Below are 17902 nucleotides of genomic sequence, written 5' to 3' on the forward strand. Positions count from 1 at the left end.
ATAAAGCTGGGCTTCAGAGTGTGACTCTCTTGAGTTAGCCACCTAGGGGTCACGCTTGCATTTCCTGGCTCATGCTGGGACAGGGTTTCTTCATTCACTCCCCTGAAGAGATCTGCAGTGCAGGGCTGGTACTCTGGCCACTCTGGAAAGACACTCTCATGGGCATTCCCAAATAGCTCCCTACCCTAGCTCCATTCCAACAGATGAACTTAAATTCTGGAAAGTGACAATCGGTAGAATGAGGTGGGACCATGTTCTGCAGTTTAAACCTAGAGTTTGAAGGTTGCAGTCATCTAAGAGAACTAATTCCGAGTTAAGAGTCAAGCCTGGTCATTTTAGTTTTGCTCCATCATTCAAAAGCATTTTTTTTTAATTTTGCAAAGTCACCTATGTTCTCTGACTTTCACTTTCTTCATGTTTAATCTAAGGATGTTAATCCAATAATCTTCAAAACCCCTCTTGTTCTCAAATTTAATAATATATGGTATTGTTTTTCATTATTATTATAATTATTCTATTCATTACTAGAATGACTCAATTACATCCCTTGAAATACAGATACGCTATTCAACAAATATTTAGTGGTTGTTGGATCTGTGCATGTTTATGTGTGTGTATGAAGAAGAGAAACTGATTCTCATATAGATAGAAACCAAGGAAAAATAACACATCTAGGTGAAGATAATGTTTGTCTCCAGGGCCCAAATTGAGAAAGTGTGAGATGTGAAGGACGAGGAGCCAAACAGCCATTGTGTGAAATTTCATGGTGGAGAATAAAGACAAGAGTGGGCATGTGGGGTACAGGTAGGTGGCAGATAGTTCTTGAGCACTGCCATACTCACATTCACACTTCGCTCCTGCATCCTCATTGTGGGAGCAACTATAAACATCTTCATCTTGTTCACATTGAATTAGATTTTCTTCCACCCCAGTGCAGTTGACGTCTTGGATAAGGACTTTTTGGTCTTCATCTGCCAGTGGCTTATATATAACACCACTGGGTGTCCATATGGCTGCTCCACAGCCCAGCTCCCGACACACCACAGCCACGTCGTTCATGTCCCAGCCGTCATCACATACGGTGCCCCATTCGCCATTCCGTTGCACTTCCACTCGCCCTTCACAGCGATGTGGACCTCCCACCAGGCGTACGTGGGATGAAGATTCTGCAAAGATATGAGATATTGGCTGGAGATCTGGGAGGAGCCTGGAGAGAACTAAGTATACAGTCTTCTTCGAACTCTTCCAACACTTGCAGGGTATGGAAAATTGAGGAATGAGAGAGAAGAGGTCAAAACGGAAGAGGAGGATGAGGAGCTTCAGGACCCCATCTCTGAGTTCTGTTTCTCTTACCTTCTTAATAGTATGTTACCACTTCAAGACACCAAGATATAACTGCTGGCTTTTGAGTTTGAAGATTAAGAGAAAGATGGTTGAACAATCAGCAGTTTTTAGAATCTCTGGCGGTCAGGATAAGAAGGACCCACAGAGATCATCAAGTCTGCCCCACAATTGCACTGGTGAAGAAAATGATCCTCATGAAATTGAAGATCATATGGTCACACTGTCAAATAGTGCAAGCTCCAGGTCAGAACCTGAGTGTAGAGATGATATCTGTTGTGTTTTCTTCTTCATGACTCTGCCTCCTCTCCACAGCAGCTAGATTGAGGCAAGTTGCCTGCATGTATTTCAGGCTGAACAAGCTGACTCTCTCTCCCAATGTCAATAATCCAGCCTACCCATCCTTGTTACTTCCTATGACATTTTCCCATGTCCAAGAACCCAGCTCAGAAGAAATACAGAGAGTACTGGGCAAGGTAAGAGTCAGGCCTCAGAGTCTCAGAGCCCCAAAACAGAGTCTAGACCATTCTAGGCATTGGTAGTAAGAGAGAGACTTCACAGAGCCTTCAGATACGTTGTGAGGAATCCAGGACTTGTTTCTGCTTTTTGACTACAGCTATGGAGGTAGAAAAGACTAACAGAAATTCTTTCCTTTCTAGCAAGACTTAGACACTGAGTAGAGATGGATGTGTGAGGACACCAAGGAAGAGCCCATCAGGAAAGAAATTTTTGAGTACTACAATAGCGGCGTTGTTGTATGAATTCAGAGAATAGTGATGAATAAGGTAGTCAGCATTGCTGCCCCCAAGGAGATTACATTTCGTAGGCTTGAGGTAATCCCACCAAGTTTCCTCAGCCCCAGAGTGACACAGGGATAAAGAACTACATCTGCCATGCTTCCATGGAGGAGGGCAGTTGACTGACAGAGGTCGTTTATACCCGTAGGGGCCACATTTGGATTGGTGGCCTGTGGTTTATAGGAATATAATCAGTGTAACATATGGCAACATGGGCCACATGGAATAAGACAGACACATGTATGAATGGAATCTGACATCAGAGGATCAGATTTTCCACTGTCTACCTTGTCTCAACCCTGCGCAAATCCTCTTAGAACTTGGTATCAACCCGAGAAGAAGCAGTTGAGTGAGAAAATTCTGACCTGGCTTACTTTAAACTGTATTAGGAAATTTATATTTGGTTTGTTCATTTGCGTTTATTTCTCTCCTTGTCTTCCATAATTTCTTGAGGGAAGCAGTATGAGGAATGGAGGTTAGAGCTAGAAATTAAAATAAAACTATTTAAAAAACTAAGAAAAAATTTCAGTTTTTGCACGTCAAAGTTTAAGGCATATATATCTGAGTACAAATATAATTCAAGTAGAGTTATCTAGGAATAACTTTTGAGGCATTATAAGTAAGATTAATTAGAGTTTGGATAGACATTACGGTGTACTCAAGCAAATAGCAGCCATCAGGTTCATGCACAGGTTGTTTGATTTTGAGTTATAAATTTCTGGTTTTAAATAAATTTTCATGTTCCATGTACTGGAGGACTGGAACACCTCCTAGGAAAGAAGAAATACGTTAAAACAAGAAAAAGAAGAGGAAGAAGAAAAAGAAAAAGAAAGAATAAATATTTGAAAAATCCAGCTTGAGAGGAAAGAAAGGTTGAGGAAACATTTGAAAGTCAGAGAGAAGAACACAGGGGGTTGTCAGGGCAGCTGTGCCCCAGGCTGTGTCCTAGGCAGGCTACTTCATTAGCTGAGGGCTTGAGAGAGAGACCCAAAGGTGGAGGACCAATATCCTGGAATGTCAGGACGCTACAGAGAGCAGTTGTCTCACTGCACTTGCGGTGAGGGGCAGCCCTGGAGTCCAGAGAATAAAAAAGACCAAGTAATCTGAGTGTTGGATGAGGCCCAGAAGCAGCACTCCTTAAGGATTCAAAGGCACCGAGCGGGATGTAGGATCCTCCACATTCATAGCAGAATTTATAGTGGCCCCTTCCTGGTAAAGACTTTACCATCAAGAGAAAGAATAGACTGAAAGGATAAGGTAAAAGAAACTGATAATCAACAGCCAACCTCCTTGTCTGGACCATCAGAGCCTTCTTCTCCCACAAGCTAATTCTCTCTGTGCAGTCCCATTCTCACCTCTGTGAATAGTTTGCGCAGTGCCCAAAGACTCCTCGGGGAGGTGGCCAGTGGTGTCAGAAACCCAGTCTGCACTCTGCTGCATAGAAGCCATGCGAAGCCATGTGCTGCATAGAAGGTGATGCATTTCTAGTACAAATGTACTATTGAAGCTGGCAGAGGCACCTGTAAGTGGTAGAACTCATGAGGGGAAAAGGAAGTTTATTTCCCAGATATGCACACAAGGGGATAAGGTAACTTCTGAGCCAAAACCAAGCCATCTACTACTTAGAAGTGGCTGAGAGTCATGGGCCACAGAGGGCAAGTGAGGAGGGATCTCTTTGCAAGATAACTCTTTCTAGGTTTTGGAAGTGGAAGTATACTCATGTAAGAAAGGGTAAGTGGGCTGAGAAACCAGAAAGAATTCTACTGGGTATGTTTCTAACCAGAGCCTCCCTGGCTTGGAATTTTCACAACCCCCTCTCCAGAGCTTAAAGGCCTCCCTCTTAAGACCCAAAAAATCTTACCTAGAAGGCCAGGTCCAGTGAAAAAGGCTGAGAGAAAAAGAAGGAAGTAAGTGAGATCATGAGTCAATTTCCAAGAGTTTGTTCAAAAACACAACTCTCTAGAAAGCCTTTGCCAAACTTTGTGTGACAATTAGAGTAGTAAATACATAGCTTCCAAAGTCATTCCTGTTGGGACCTTATCATGTTGGAATGACCAGCCCCGAAGGACGTACACTGGCTAGGAACCACAAACACCACAGCTAACTGACCCATCATGTTCTCTTTACATCTGACGTTGGCTCTACCCAAGTGTGAATAGATTTAGTTTTCTATTCTCGTCAATTAGATTGATTGATGATTACCACTGACGTGTGGTGATACAACCTCTGGGCTCAACAGGAAAGTGTGCTGGAGACCACTGATAAGACCCACTGGTTGCAGAAGGTAAAGATGTCATGGGGACAGCACAAAGGACACAGGAAAATCAGCAGGATTTGTCTGTGTTCACTGACACTGCGTTTAGACTAGGATCAACCAACTTTTCCTGTAAAGAGCCAGATGCTTCAGGCTTTCTGGGCCATATTGTCTCTGTTAATACCAACTGAATTCTCTCAATTGTGGTTCGAGAGCAGCCATGTATAAGTAAATGAGTGAGCATGGCCATGTTGCAACGAACCTTTTATTTATGGACGATGAAATTTAGATTTCATGTAACCTTTAAGTGCCACCAAATATTATTTTTCTCTTGATTTTTTTCCCACCATTTAAAAGTGTAAAATCCATTCTTCGTTTGCAGGCTGTACTTTTCCAAACCCTGAATCAATAGGTCAGAAGGCACTTTTACATTTACTTCTAAACTTCCAGGTTTGAGCACCAGCACATCTTTGAAACATCAGAGTTTCTTCCTACAGGATCTCTGTGTAATTGGACTCTTCTATCCATTAGGATTCCCCGTAATGTTGTAGTGAGAGTCCTCAGCCCTGTGACTGTCAATGGTCCTTGAGATCTAGGCATTTTGAATTGCAGAACCCATCATCCCCCTCACCAACACCCCATCTTATAGGACCTTTCTGAAGGAGCTAATATCTCTGGACTTCCAACCTAGAGCTTTTGAGGCACATCCAAGTATTTCAGTGGCCTGTCCTGGAATATTGTCTGCATTTGATTTCCAAGTAATTTCTTATCAACCCCAAGCCCTTAATCTTTAGGATATGTCCACTCCCAGACTCAGTAAGACCTTGTCTGCAATTGGCCAAAACTCAACTTTATTTTATACAACACACCCCACATGTTTAGTGAAGAGTACAAAACATATGTCCATGCAAAGGAAACTGAATGTGATGAGCCTGATATGCAGGTGTGAAAGTGATAGAGCCCAAAAGTGACTTGAAAGCTCTGTAGCAGAGTAGGTAACTATGAGTATCCCAGATCCAAAGGCTTCATGAAGAAGGTAGAATGGAAAGTAAGCCTGGGAGATTCAATAGTATGTTCATGATGGGTGAGACTACCTGCTAGGTGACATAGGGGATGCACAGAAGTTTAATGATGTGACCAGTCTCCTGCATAAAACACACAAGTGTCCAATGGAGAAGCCAGTATGGGCTTCAGTAATGCAGTGGATAATTGAGACAATAAAAATGGATGCATTTGACTAGGGAAGGGATCTAGAAGCCACTGGTATCTTGTGAAAAGGCTCCTAACAAACCTGTGAAAAACATAGTATCTGAATTTCATAGGTGAGAATGAGATTTCAGAAAGATGTGGTAATTTACATACATCTCAAAAATGTTCTCCTAGGGCAGTCTACCCAACCATAGAAATAAAAGCAAGAATAAAGAAATGGGACCTAATAAAACTTACAAGCTTCTGCACAGCAAAGGAAACCATAAACAAAGCAAAATGACAACCTACGGAATGGGAGAAAAGTTTTGCAAAAGATGAAACTGACAAAGGCTTGATCTCCAGAATATATAAGCAGCTCACATAGCTTAACAAGAAAAAAACAAACAACCCTATCCAAGAATGGGCAGAAGACCTAAACAAGTAATTCTCCAAGAAACAAATACAAATCATCAATAGGCACATGAAAAAATGCTCAATATCACTCATTATCAGAGAAATGCAAATGAAAACTACAATGAGATATTACCTCACACTAATCAGAATGGCCATCATTCAAAAGTCCACAAATGACAAATGCTGGAGAGGCTGTGGAGAAAAGGCAACACTCCTACACTGCTGGTGGGAATGCAGTTTGGTACAGCCACTGTGGAAAACAGTATGGAGATTCCTCAAAAGACTAAGAATAGGCATACCAAATGACCCAGGAATCCTGTTTCTGGGCATATATCCAGAAGGAACCCTACTTCAAAAAGACACCTGCACCCCAATGTTCATAGCAGCACTATTTACAATAGCCAAGACATGGAAACAGCCTAAATGTCCATCAACAGATGACTGGATAAAGAAGGTGTGGTATATTTATACAATGGAATACTATTCAGCCATTAAAAGTGACAACATAACGTCATTTGCAGCAAGATGGACGTCCCTGGAGAATGTCATTCTAAGTGAAGTAAGCCAGAAAGAGAAAGAAAAATGCCATATGAGATTTCTCATATGTGGAATCTAAAGGTGAAGGTGAAGGCAAAGAAGGAGGAGGAGGAGAAGGAGGAAGAAGAAAGAAAGAAAGAAAGAAGGAAAGAAAGAAAGAAAGAAAGAAAGAAAGAAAGAAAGAAAGAAAGAAAGAAAGAAAGAAAGAAAGAAAGAAAGAAAGAAAGAAAGAAAGAAAGAAAGAAAAGGAAAAATGAACATAAATATAAAACAGAAACAGACTCATAGACATAGAATACAAACTTGTGGGTGCCAGGCGGGAGGATGGGGAATGGACAGACTGGGAGTTCAAAATTTGTAGATAACAACAGGCATATGTAGAATAGATAAACAAGATTATACTTTATAGCATAGGGAAATATATACAAGATCTTGTGGTAGCTCACAGTGAAAAAGAATGAGACAATGAATATATATGTGTCCATATATAACTGAAAAATTGTGAGCTCCATTGGAAATTGACACAACATTGTAAACTGAGTATAACTCAATAAAAATTTAAAAATTCAGACAACTAAGAAGTCAAAGAACAAGGATTGAAACCCAGATCTCTTGGATTCCAAAATCCCCATTTACTCTACATTAATCTGAGCAATAAGAAACTGGGGAAAGCTAGGGAAACATTATATGAAACACCTTTTAGAGGAAACTGCAAAATTTGATCAATGAAAGGTATTTGTCCTGCAGCTCTACTTCTTTTTCTTGCTGTACCTGTGGCAACCCATGGTCTATTTATTTGTCTTTTTATAAATAGTGCATGTAGGAAAATTTATGTGAAAAGGGAATGGGATAAATTAGTATGAATTTGTCACTGCAAATATAGGGAAATAGAAAATTAGCCGGTAATCAAGGTGGATTATAAATTGGGTATGGATTAGGTGGCTTTGGGGATTTAGAACAATTGCCAGAAATAGAGAAAGGAGGAGAGGAGGGAGGAGCTTATCCTTTAAAAATACTTAGATCTGCACCAGATGGGCAGGGAGATTCCCCCGATCACAGGTCCAGAGTACTCTAAAGCTTAGACCAAAAGGAGCAGAAATACTCACCAAGGATCAAGAACAGCCAAGCCATGACCAAGGCAGCTAAAGACGATGAGTTGAAATCGAAGGCTGGAAGGAGAGGTCAGAAGAGCAGAATTCAGCTTTGACTGCAAGTGTGCCAAGAAGAGGGAGGGAAGCAGTTCCTATCTGCTGCAGAGCCTTTCAAATGACCAGGAACCAATGGGCTCAGGGGATGAATGACGGAGCTGGACTTGCTGAAATCAGCATGTCCCCAGAGGAAGGCAGGTGGCCAGAACTGGTAGAAAGATGCTGAAAACAAACAGAAAAATCCCAAGATGTTATGACCTGGTTCTGCTGTAATCCTAGCTCCATCCATCCAGAGCCTGAGCCCCATGTAGTTTGTGGGACAAAAGGCCAAACCTAGTTCCTTCATTCCAGATGGAAATGGCTAAAAACTATAGAAGCCAGAGATCATAGAATAACTCCAGAGTTGCCCTTGGAGGCACCCTAATCCAGAGTCAGGACCATCGTTCAGAATCAAGGTGTCACTCTCTGCAGGTAGGGCTGGCTTTATGTCCTTCAAACCAGCTTTTCCAGTGCGATATGGATCTGCTCTTCTGCTATGCTGGTTTATGCCCATTTTTGGAAGGTGAGTGGAAACAGATCCTTGTGGTAATGGAATCAAGACCTTCTTAGGTCTAAAATACAAAGGACAGGGATTGAGTAGCAAGACCTTCAATATTCCCAGGTCCTCCTGCCTTGCTATTAAGTGCAGCTATACTTCAAGAGCTATTTAACTCTGGACTCAATTATGTATGCTATTATCACTCCCTACTATTTCAAACAGAATAATTTTTTCCTCTATGATAAAATATCTTAGCTTCTTTGTAACATTCAGTTTCCTCCGCACAAACTTTGGTTCATTATAGGCATTTATATTTAATCCTGCTTTTTTCTCCTATATTTTACCTCTTATTATATTCAGTAAAAAGGTTTTAGCCACCGTGAGTGCCAGGTGTATATGATTTATGGAGGCAGTACCTTGATGAATAAAGGATATTTGCTGCTTCAAGATGAAATGCTCTTGTAATTGGAATACCATGTAAAAACAGCTTTCATATAGGAAAGTATAAGACACTTTGGGAACACGATGGAGGAAGTGGTCACCTTTATTTGGGGTTAATAATAGATTTTAGAGAGACAAAGACACTTGAATAGGAAATAAAGGATAGTAGAATGGAGAGTCAAAGTGGGAAAAGACGTTGCTCTGCATAAGCAGACAAGTGAAGTAGCATGACCCATGTAACCAACAAAGGGGAGTTTGGAATGGCTGAGTCACAGCCTGCTTGGCAGTCAGGTGCCAGGGGCTATTGGTGTTGAAATGTAGACAGTCCAGGGAGAGCACAAGAGAGTCCAAACTGACAGGGTGGTGAGAGGTGTTGAGGGGAAGGGACGGGTATGAGACAGTTAATTGTAGAATCTGTAAGAAGACTTTGCTCTTCGGATGTGAAAATGAGGAATAATTAGTGCTTTGAGACGATTTCCAGATTTCTGGAGGGAAAAAAATGTGACAGAGGGTGAAAATAATGATGAATGTTGGCAATGGTACGTGGAAAGTAGGAGACTACACTTCACCGTCGCAGTGTCAGGGGGGTGGAATGGAGGGTGAGCTGCATAACAGGAGCCAGAGAGGCTGGATTGGACAGGAAGCTTCTGAAAAGTGGTAAGGGACTGACATAGTAAATGAGAGGAAAAGGGACCCTGGATAAAGACAAGCACTGGGTTGAAAACCTGCATTTGTTAAGGGGAACCAATGTGCCCCATTGTGAGGTCCTCTCAAGCAGCAGTCAGAGGGTCAGCATGAGATTATCAGCCTGATGGATTCCTTGTTGGAGCCTTGTAAGAAACTGTGCTGGGAGGTTGGTAAAGTAAGGGGCTCGAGGTAGGAGAGTAACTCAAGTAGCCTACAAGACTTAGAGATCAGGAAATGGGCTGATAACAAGTGAACAGAGAAACAAGTTGTCTGAAAGAGGATCTCACTGAGGAAGGGCTAGGGGAAATGAAAGTGACAGAAAGTTCACGGGATGACAAGTTGTTCAGAGACTTGTGAGGCATCTTTAAGGTTTTGGAGGAGAAGCAGTTCTGGGCAATGGCAATGACAAGTCCCAAGTCAGGGGACTGAAAGAGAATGAAGGTGGAAGTTTCCAAAGCGGAGGGGTTTAGGCAATTGAGAAGGGGTTATCAGTATGAGGCTTCTCTAGATGAGGAAGATGGGGCGGGATGCAGGGGGTGGTAAGCCCAAAGCCGTGTGGAAGTAGATAGCTGTCTGGAGAACATCGATGTGTAACAACAGAAGAGCATAGAAGACATTCTCTGGGGTGCTCTACTGAAGGATGAGCTGCATGTTCTGCTGCTTGAGCATCAAAGTGAAATCCGTCTGACAAAGAACTGAGTATGTCTACTACTGGTGGTCTCTATGAGAATAGGAAACTATCTAAGTCGTTCCCCTTGTATGCCCAGTGCTTCTTATGCAATAAGTGACTGTTGACTCTGTGAATGAATAAAGGATTATGTTGGCAGCCAAAGGACATCACTGAGCCCATAGAACCAAAGAAACATCACCTCTTGTCTATTATGTCCGCATTGTCTCTTATGGGCTAGGAGACAGGGGCTTTAGGGACTCCAAGAGAAAAAACTGGCAGGAAATAAGTACTCTGCCTCTCTAGGGTTTGCATAATCAAAGGGCAGTCTGAAAAAGCTAATAGGATACTAAGTCAGTCAGGTGTCCAGCACCATAATAATGGGATTATTTTCCAGAAAGACTCATTCTAGTCACTTTTGGTGAGACAAGGTGTTTAATGTGCACCTATCTTATGCAGGATGGGCTTTGGAGATGGGTGGGACTGAACCCACAGGTGACAGCCTTTGGGGTGTGCTTCCTGGCTGGGAGAAAGTAAAGACTGACATTCTGAGATGGTTGGCAGAATGACTAGGAATCTCTTGGGCTGTCTTTCTATAATATCTGGTCTAGAAAACAGGATTCTGGTGGAATGGCTGCCCTTTCCCGTGTACCTCTGTAAACACCTATCAGTGAGAAGGAGCTCGAAATAAGGAATAGATCCAGGACTCGGGACTGAGGAAGCACACGGACACTTTTCCGGCGTTTAGAATAAAACGGCTTTGTGGTATTCCTGAGGAGATAACAAAACCTATGAATGGACACTTCAGGAAAATATTTGCTCAACGCATCATGAGAAAACTCTAAAGACAAAATAGATTCTCTGAGAGAACATGATCTATAACTGTAGATATTTAGTCACATGGTTTACTAATAGATTCCATTATTTATGGTTAGTTGATTATTAGTAATTATTTTTTGGTCACCAAGTCTCAAAATTGCAAAAAGATTCTAAACACGATCAGGAAAAAGATCCTAAAGCCTTCTGAAAATGCCAGCAGCAATCCTATCAGGCTGGGGGCCCTTGTGAATGCTGAGCCAGGCAGGACACCTGGACTGTGGACCCCCTCAGGACACAACAGAGTCATAATGGCCTCCCATTCTTCAGGCACCTGAAGTGACAAACCCAAGAGAGAAGAGGACGGGTGATGGCAGCCAAAAGGGTAAGATTCACAGGAAGAAAGCTTGGCTGCACTGTGTGCATCCTGCTGGATTGTGCACGTCCTGCTGGCAGAAAACTGGCCCTGGACGTCTTTATGTCCTTGGTGTGCTCTGCCCAGTGAACTTCAAACTGTGCTTTTCTGGACTTTCCTGGGACTGTCCTTACAAAGAAGCATTGCAGTGCAGGGGCTAAGAGGATGTGCTTTGGAGGCACACAGACCTGGTTACTGTGTCACTTAATAGCCATGTGACCTTGAGCAAGTTACTTTGACCCTTTGGGGTAGTTCTGTTGAACATGATTTAAACCTTTTCTGCTAGAATGATCAGTTTTCACTTCTGCCTTTTCTATCAAATAAATAATTCACTAATTTATTCCTGCTTAATCCAGTTTCATGTTCCTCTTTTAAGTGGGAAATCAAAAATGACAGCAAAGCAAGTCTTTTATAGTGTGACTTCTCAGTTAATCACCAAACACAGGAGGCCAACTCCTTTCCTCAAGCTAATTAGCCTTATGTAGTTTTTCTGTGCTGGAAAGTTAGCTCCCTAGACATAACTGATCCTAAACCTAGTCCCCATGAAAGACAGACATTCTCAAGTCGGAAAAAAAGCCCTTATTCTGGTAATGTAAGAATAAATGGTCAGTACAGCACCAATGAGAGGAGAGAACGAAGAGCTGTCTGATGAACCTATGAACCAGCCTCAAATCAGGAAGTGTCCAAGGGGTTACTGAGCATCAGTGCACTCTGCTGCCTCACCATGGAGGACAGTATCCTAACGCTGATACTAGGGCTCTGTAAAGAGTCACATGCACAATTCACTCATGTGACATGTAAATTGTGCATGTGGATATTAGCCGTGGGGATAATTGTGCTGTCAAGTTCCAATCCTTCCTCACCAAGGTGATGATGATTTTCCTTAATCTGTGTGATCAAGAGAACCATCTGTGTCCTCTGGGAACCTGAACAGGTGTATGGATATTTTCCTTGCCCTTAGATACTGGTGGGTCTTGGAACACCTTCAACTACTGGGAGCTGCTAAGAACAAGGACAGCAGCTTAGAAAATCACAAAGGTTTGAGAGGCAACCAAGAGCTCAGACTCAGTTGATTGACAAGGTACATCTCCTACATGAGGCCAGTCTGTCAAGAACAGGAGAAGTGGTTGTTATGTCCAATGTGCAGAAACCAACATAAAGAGTCAAGAAAAGTGAGAAAGAGGGTAATGTATTTCAAACAAAAGAACAAGATAAATCTCCAGAAAACAATCTTAGTGAAATGAAATACATGATTTACCTCATAGAAAGTTCAAAATAATGGTCCAAAAGTCCTCACCAAAATCAAGAAAGCAATGCATGAATAAAGAGAGAATTTTAACAAAGATATAGAAAATATTAAAAAGTACCATACAGAAAACTTAGAGATAAAGACTGTCATAATTAACTTTAAAAAATCTGTAGAGCAGATCAGCACACTAGATTAAGCTGAAGAAAGGATCAACAAACTTAGAACAGAAGACAGTGGAATTCATTGTATCAAGGAAGAAATCAAGAAAGGAAAAGGAAAAAAGAAGTTTTTAAAAAGAGTGAAGATAATTTGAGGAGCTGATGGGACACTAACAAGTGAATCATTATACACATTATAGAAGAGTAGAAGAAGTGAGAGAAAAAGGAGTAGAAAGCTTATTCAGAGAAATAACAGCTGAAATTATTCTAATCTGGAGAAATAGACACCCAGATCCAGGAAGCAAAAAGAATACCAAAAAAGATTAACTCAAGGAGACCCACACTGAGACACATTTTAATTAAATTGTCAAAAGTTAAGAGACAAGACAGAATCTTAAAAGCGGCAAGAGAAAAGAGACTTGTTCTTCACAAGGAAACCCCCATACAACTATCAATTGAAAGAAAAAGCTGCCAACCAAGAATATTTTACCTGGTACACTTACCCATCAGAATTGAAGGAGAGAGAAAAAGTTTCCTAGACAAACAAAAGGTGAAGGGATTCATGACTCAACCAGCCTTACAAGAAAGGTTAAAGAGAGTGCTTCAAGCTGAAATAAAGGGAAGCTAATCTGTAACAGGAAAACATATGAAAGTATAAAAGTCACTGGTAAAGGTAATTATATATTTAAACTCAGAATATTCTAATATTGTAAGACTGGTAGATTATCGCTTATATCTCTAGTATAAAGGCTAAAAGACAAAAGTACTAAAATAATTGTATCTACAATAATTTATTAATGAATACTCAATGTTAAAATATGTAAAAAATCAAAAACATAAAATGTGGAGGGGAGTGTAAAAGCATAGAGCTTCTGTGTGAGTTTGAAGTCAGATTGTTATTAGCTTAAAATACACTCTTATAACTCCGTTTTATGTAACCCTCATGGTAACTATAAAACAAAAACATGTAGTAGATATATAAAAGATAAAAAGGAAGGAGTCAAATCACACAAATACAGAAAATCATCGAATCAAGAAGAAGCACAGACTCATAGACATAGAATACAAACTTGTGGTTGCCAAGGGGGTGGGGGGTGGGAAGGGATAGACTGGGATTTCAAAATTGTAGAATAGACTACACTGTATAGCACAGGGAAATATACACAAAATGTTATGATAACTCACAGAGAAAAAAATGTGACAATGAGTGTGTATATGTCCATGAATAACTGAAAAATTGTGCTGAACACTGGAATTTGACACAACATTGTAAAATGATTATAAATCAATAAAAAATGTTAAAAAAAACTGTAGAATAGATAAACAAGATTATACTGTATAGCACAGGGAAATATATACAGGACCTTATGGTAGCTCACAGAGAAAACAATGTGACAATGAATATATATATGTTCATGTATAACTGAAAAATTGTGCTGAACACTGGAAGTTGACACAACATTGTAAAATGATTATAAATCAATAAAAAGTGTTTTAAAAAATAAAACAGAGTTAATTTATACCAGAAATAAAATGGTGTGTGGGCCAAGTCTCACATTTCCTGATAAGTATGGAATATTAGATACCCAGAAGTTTTGAGGAAGCCAACCCGTTGTCAGAAAGTCATTTGGTGAGGTTTGAAACAATGTAGCGGATTTTTTATAAATACTATTTATCTTTCTTTGTTTTATTTTACTTTTTATTGAAGTATAGTCAGGTTACAATGTTTATGTTTGTTTTAGTCAGACTAAACTAACTACTGCAAAAACCACCCCAACATCTCAGTGGCTTAACAGAAATAATGTTTATTTCTTAATCATGACACAATCAGCAGAGTGTGAGTGACAGACCCCGGCCCCACACAATCATTCAGAGTTCCAGGCTCCTTCTGTCTTCTGAGTATGCCCTCCCCTAGGTCCTTGGGGTCTTCACAAGCCTGAAGATAGGGAGAGAAGGAGCACGGAGGAGGCAAGCTATTGTTATCTGCCTTGATGGGAAGGTGTCATAAATCACTGCTATTGTAATAACTGGACACATGGTCCCACCTAGATAAAAGACCTGGGAGCCCTGGTTGCTGGAGAAGCCTGGAGCCACCAGGCAGCAAGTCCAAATGGGGACTGACTGTTGCCAATTTGCAGCTACCACCTCAGGGTGAATTTCCGGGGTGGCCTCCCTCCTCACTGGAGAATACGTAGGTACTTGGTGTTAGGCTCCAGCTCCACAGACCTGGAGGGTCATTGCTGCCCAGGACCCCTGGACGAATGTGCAGTGAGCCTGCACGTGCCAGGTAGTTCTGCAGAACAGGGCAAGCTCAGGAGATGCTGGTTACAGGACAGGTCCTTGGGGGATAAGTTGTGTGCCAACTGGCAACACCTAAAATACCCAATGGGTAATATTCTCTTTGACTGCAGAGCTCCAGTTTACTGCACTGCCCTGCTAGGGTGGGGCCCGGAGGACTGGCTGGTGTATCTTCTAATAAGACAAAGGATAGACCAGGAAGAAGAGGCAGGCATGAATATCTGTGAGCACTGTCAGTAGTTGTCACTCTGCTAATTTCTTCAGGCTCTGATACGCTATTTTATCCCTGTCCACTTTGGAAATCAAGATAAACAACCATATTCTTGGGCCAGAGAACACTTTTCTCCTGGACAGTGCTAACACGCTAGTGTCAACTTTGTCTTTCAGCCTCTCAATTTCCTCTCTTTAAAGGATACATTCTTATCAGAACTTTAACACTATTAAACTTCTGCCATGTCTTGCTTTCTGCATTGGAAGGTGTTACTTTTGTCTAATTGGTTCTTTGGGGTCTTTTAAAGGTGGACTTTTACAAAAGAAATTTTTGAGCAGAAATTGAGGGGAAGTCAGAATTCCCCTTGTGAAATTCCAACCCGCTTTGATTCAGGATTAAAGAGCTTTTCAATGACTCGATCAAGGCAGTTTAGTTGGCCTCTAGATTCTAGATACTCTGCAGTGGAGGGAACATGATACTAGTCTGCAGGGAAAATCAGGAAGAGACAACCTGATCAGATAAAGGCAAAATCTCTTTGAGGAGACAGGGTAGATCCCCAAACATCTGTTAAAGGTGTTTTCTTCTCTTCTATGAAGTTAAGTTTCTCTACCCATTTTCCCATGTTAGGAAATAGGGAGAGAGTTCTGCATCGAGAGGAGAGAGCTATATTCCACATATGATTGCAGGTTCTTTTCTACCTAATCCTGCCTCAAAGGCTGTCCCTGGAAAGCTGACAACCCTTGCTTCCCCTTAGGTAGAAAGAGTTTATCACACAGAGAGGCAACTGTTGAGACTTCAAGATGTACTTTATTAGAAAGCATAAATGAAGGCTTGTTGCAGCCACTCAACTTGGTCTGAATCTAAAGCTGTCCATTTTTAGGATTAAGTCATGATTCTCAGCTCAGTGCTGCTCTGTCTTGCCTCAGACTTGCAGACTTCAAAGTCTGAGTTGATAAAAATAAAATGATATCATCTGATTTGCATGAGGCACAACTCTGGACCTCCCCAAACTCTTTTTGCATCTCTTCCTTTCCCTTCTCCCAGTGGCAGCTCTATGCCAATATATTTTTCCTAAGATAATTCATTTGTGAGATTCTTCTTGTTAAATGCACAGCACATTAGCAAGTTGTATGCAGATGGTCAACAAAAATGTTTTACTATGGGCATTCAGGGGATGTGAAATCTCTTCTCAAGTGTCATGAAAATCTCTAGGATCACAAATCCTGCTCTGCTCTTGAAAAATGATCTACTGTCATCAATAACTAAGAAAATAGTGAGGTGTTAATTGTTGTGAACACCTGAAGCTTGAGAAAAAGAGTTCAAAAAGACTCTAAGGTTTCCTCCCATTTCCATAGATAATTGTTTACCCATATTTCCTTTCCAATATTCCTTTTGTTGTCCCGTTCCTTTCATGTTCCTTACAGACATAGATCTTGTCTTAGAAATGGACTGTCATGGTTAAAGGAACAGGCTTGGGGATCCCAGGCTGGCTGAGAAGAAGCAGGAGAGGAGAGAACCAATGTCAAAGGGTCAGCAGTGAGGAGAGGGTGACTGGGAGTGCATCTTCTCCAGCAAGAAACACTTCAACAACTCATATCTCCACGCAGCGATGGGGCTACTTGGCTCTGAGAGCCAGGTGTGGCAGAGTGTTCAGACTCCTGTTGAGGGGCTGAGGGAGCAGCAGGTAAAGCCTGCAGGCCCAGTGCTCATGCTGGGCCAGTCAGGGCCCCATGAGAAAGTAAAGGTCACTCTGGATCTGCAGGTAAAGCACCAAGAAGGTCAGGATTATGTTCTGTAAAGAGAAGAAGAATGCACAGTTAGGATGTAGACATACCAAGAGGGGATTATTTCTTTCAGTCACAAAGAGGCCAAGAAAAATGGGGTCCCAGAATAGGAAAGGAGACCCTCCTAGAGCTTCATCACACACACGTCTCACACTGACGTGAACCAAGTCGGAATCCGGTGCAGAGTCCCAGGGACTCATTCAACCAGCTCCCATGTGAGTCACAGGCAGCGTTCACATATTAACGCTTCTTACCCTCACACGATCACAGAGCTCTTCAAGAGAAATGGGATAAGTGTCTCCCTTTGTACAGATGAAAATACTGAGTTTCTGAGCAGTGAAGTGACTAAGATTACATGGCCTCAGAATAGCAGCAGCAGGATTCAAAGCCTAGTCTTCTGTCACTAAATCTCTCCTCTTCTGGGCATTAACTGCTTGACATCTCTGGCCAACGGTCAGCTCTTCCCTGGTTCCATAGCTGAGTGTTTAACCAAGCAGCCGTGCACACCAGCTTCCCAGCCTGATTATAAAGCTGGGCTTCAGAGTGTGACTCTCTTGAGTTAGCCACCTAGGTGTCACGCTTGCATTTCCTGCCTCATGCTGGGACAGGGTTTCTTCATTCACTCCCCTGAAGAGATCTGCAGTGCAGGGCTGGTACTCTGGCCTCTCTGGAAAGACAGTCTCATGGGCATTCCCAAATAGCCCCCTACCCTAGCTCCATTCCCACAGATGAACTTACATTCTGGGGAGTGACAATCGGTAGAATGAGGTGGGACCATGTTCTGCAGTTTAAACTTAGAGTTTGAAGGTTGCAGTCATCTAACAGAACTAATTCCGAGTTAAGAGTCAAGCCTTGTCATTTTAGTTCTGCTGCATCATTCAAAAGCATTTTTTTTGTAATTTTGGAAAGTCACCTCTGTTCTCTGACTTTCACTTTCTTCATGTTTAATCTAAGGATGT

At 41.6% G+C, this 17902-nt stretch overlaps 1 protein-coding gene across 9 annotated transcripts in view; it reads right to left on the bottom strand.

The window, feature by feature from the left end:
• Nucleotides 1–17902, bottom strand: part of CD5L (CD5 molecule like) — a 47712-nt gene that overhangs the window by 2413 nt on the left and 27397 nt on the right. For 8 of the 9 annotated variants that reach the window (XM_074349640.1, XM_074349632.1, XM_074349635.1 and 5 more), the window contains one exon: nt 15947–16951. The exons of the other annotated variant lie outside the window; for it this stretch is intronic. In XM_074349640.1, coding sequence (XP_074205741.1) covers nt 16905–16951 — 47 coding nt within the window. In that variant the 3' untranslated portion in view covers nt 15947–16904. Of the gene's footprint in view, nt 1–15946; nt 16952–17902 lie in introns of those variants that run through there. 9 annotated transcript variants of the gene reach the window in all.

Source organism: Camelus bactrianus, chromosome 21 (assembly GCF_048773025.1).
Source record: "Camelus bactrianus isolate YW-2024 breed Bactrian camel chromosome 21, ASM4877302v1, whole genome shotgun sequence".
In the NCBI taxonomy this organism is placed as follows: Eukaryota; Metazoa; Chordata; class Mammalia; order Artiodactyla; family Camelidae; genus Camelus; species Camelus bactrianus.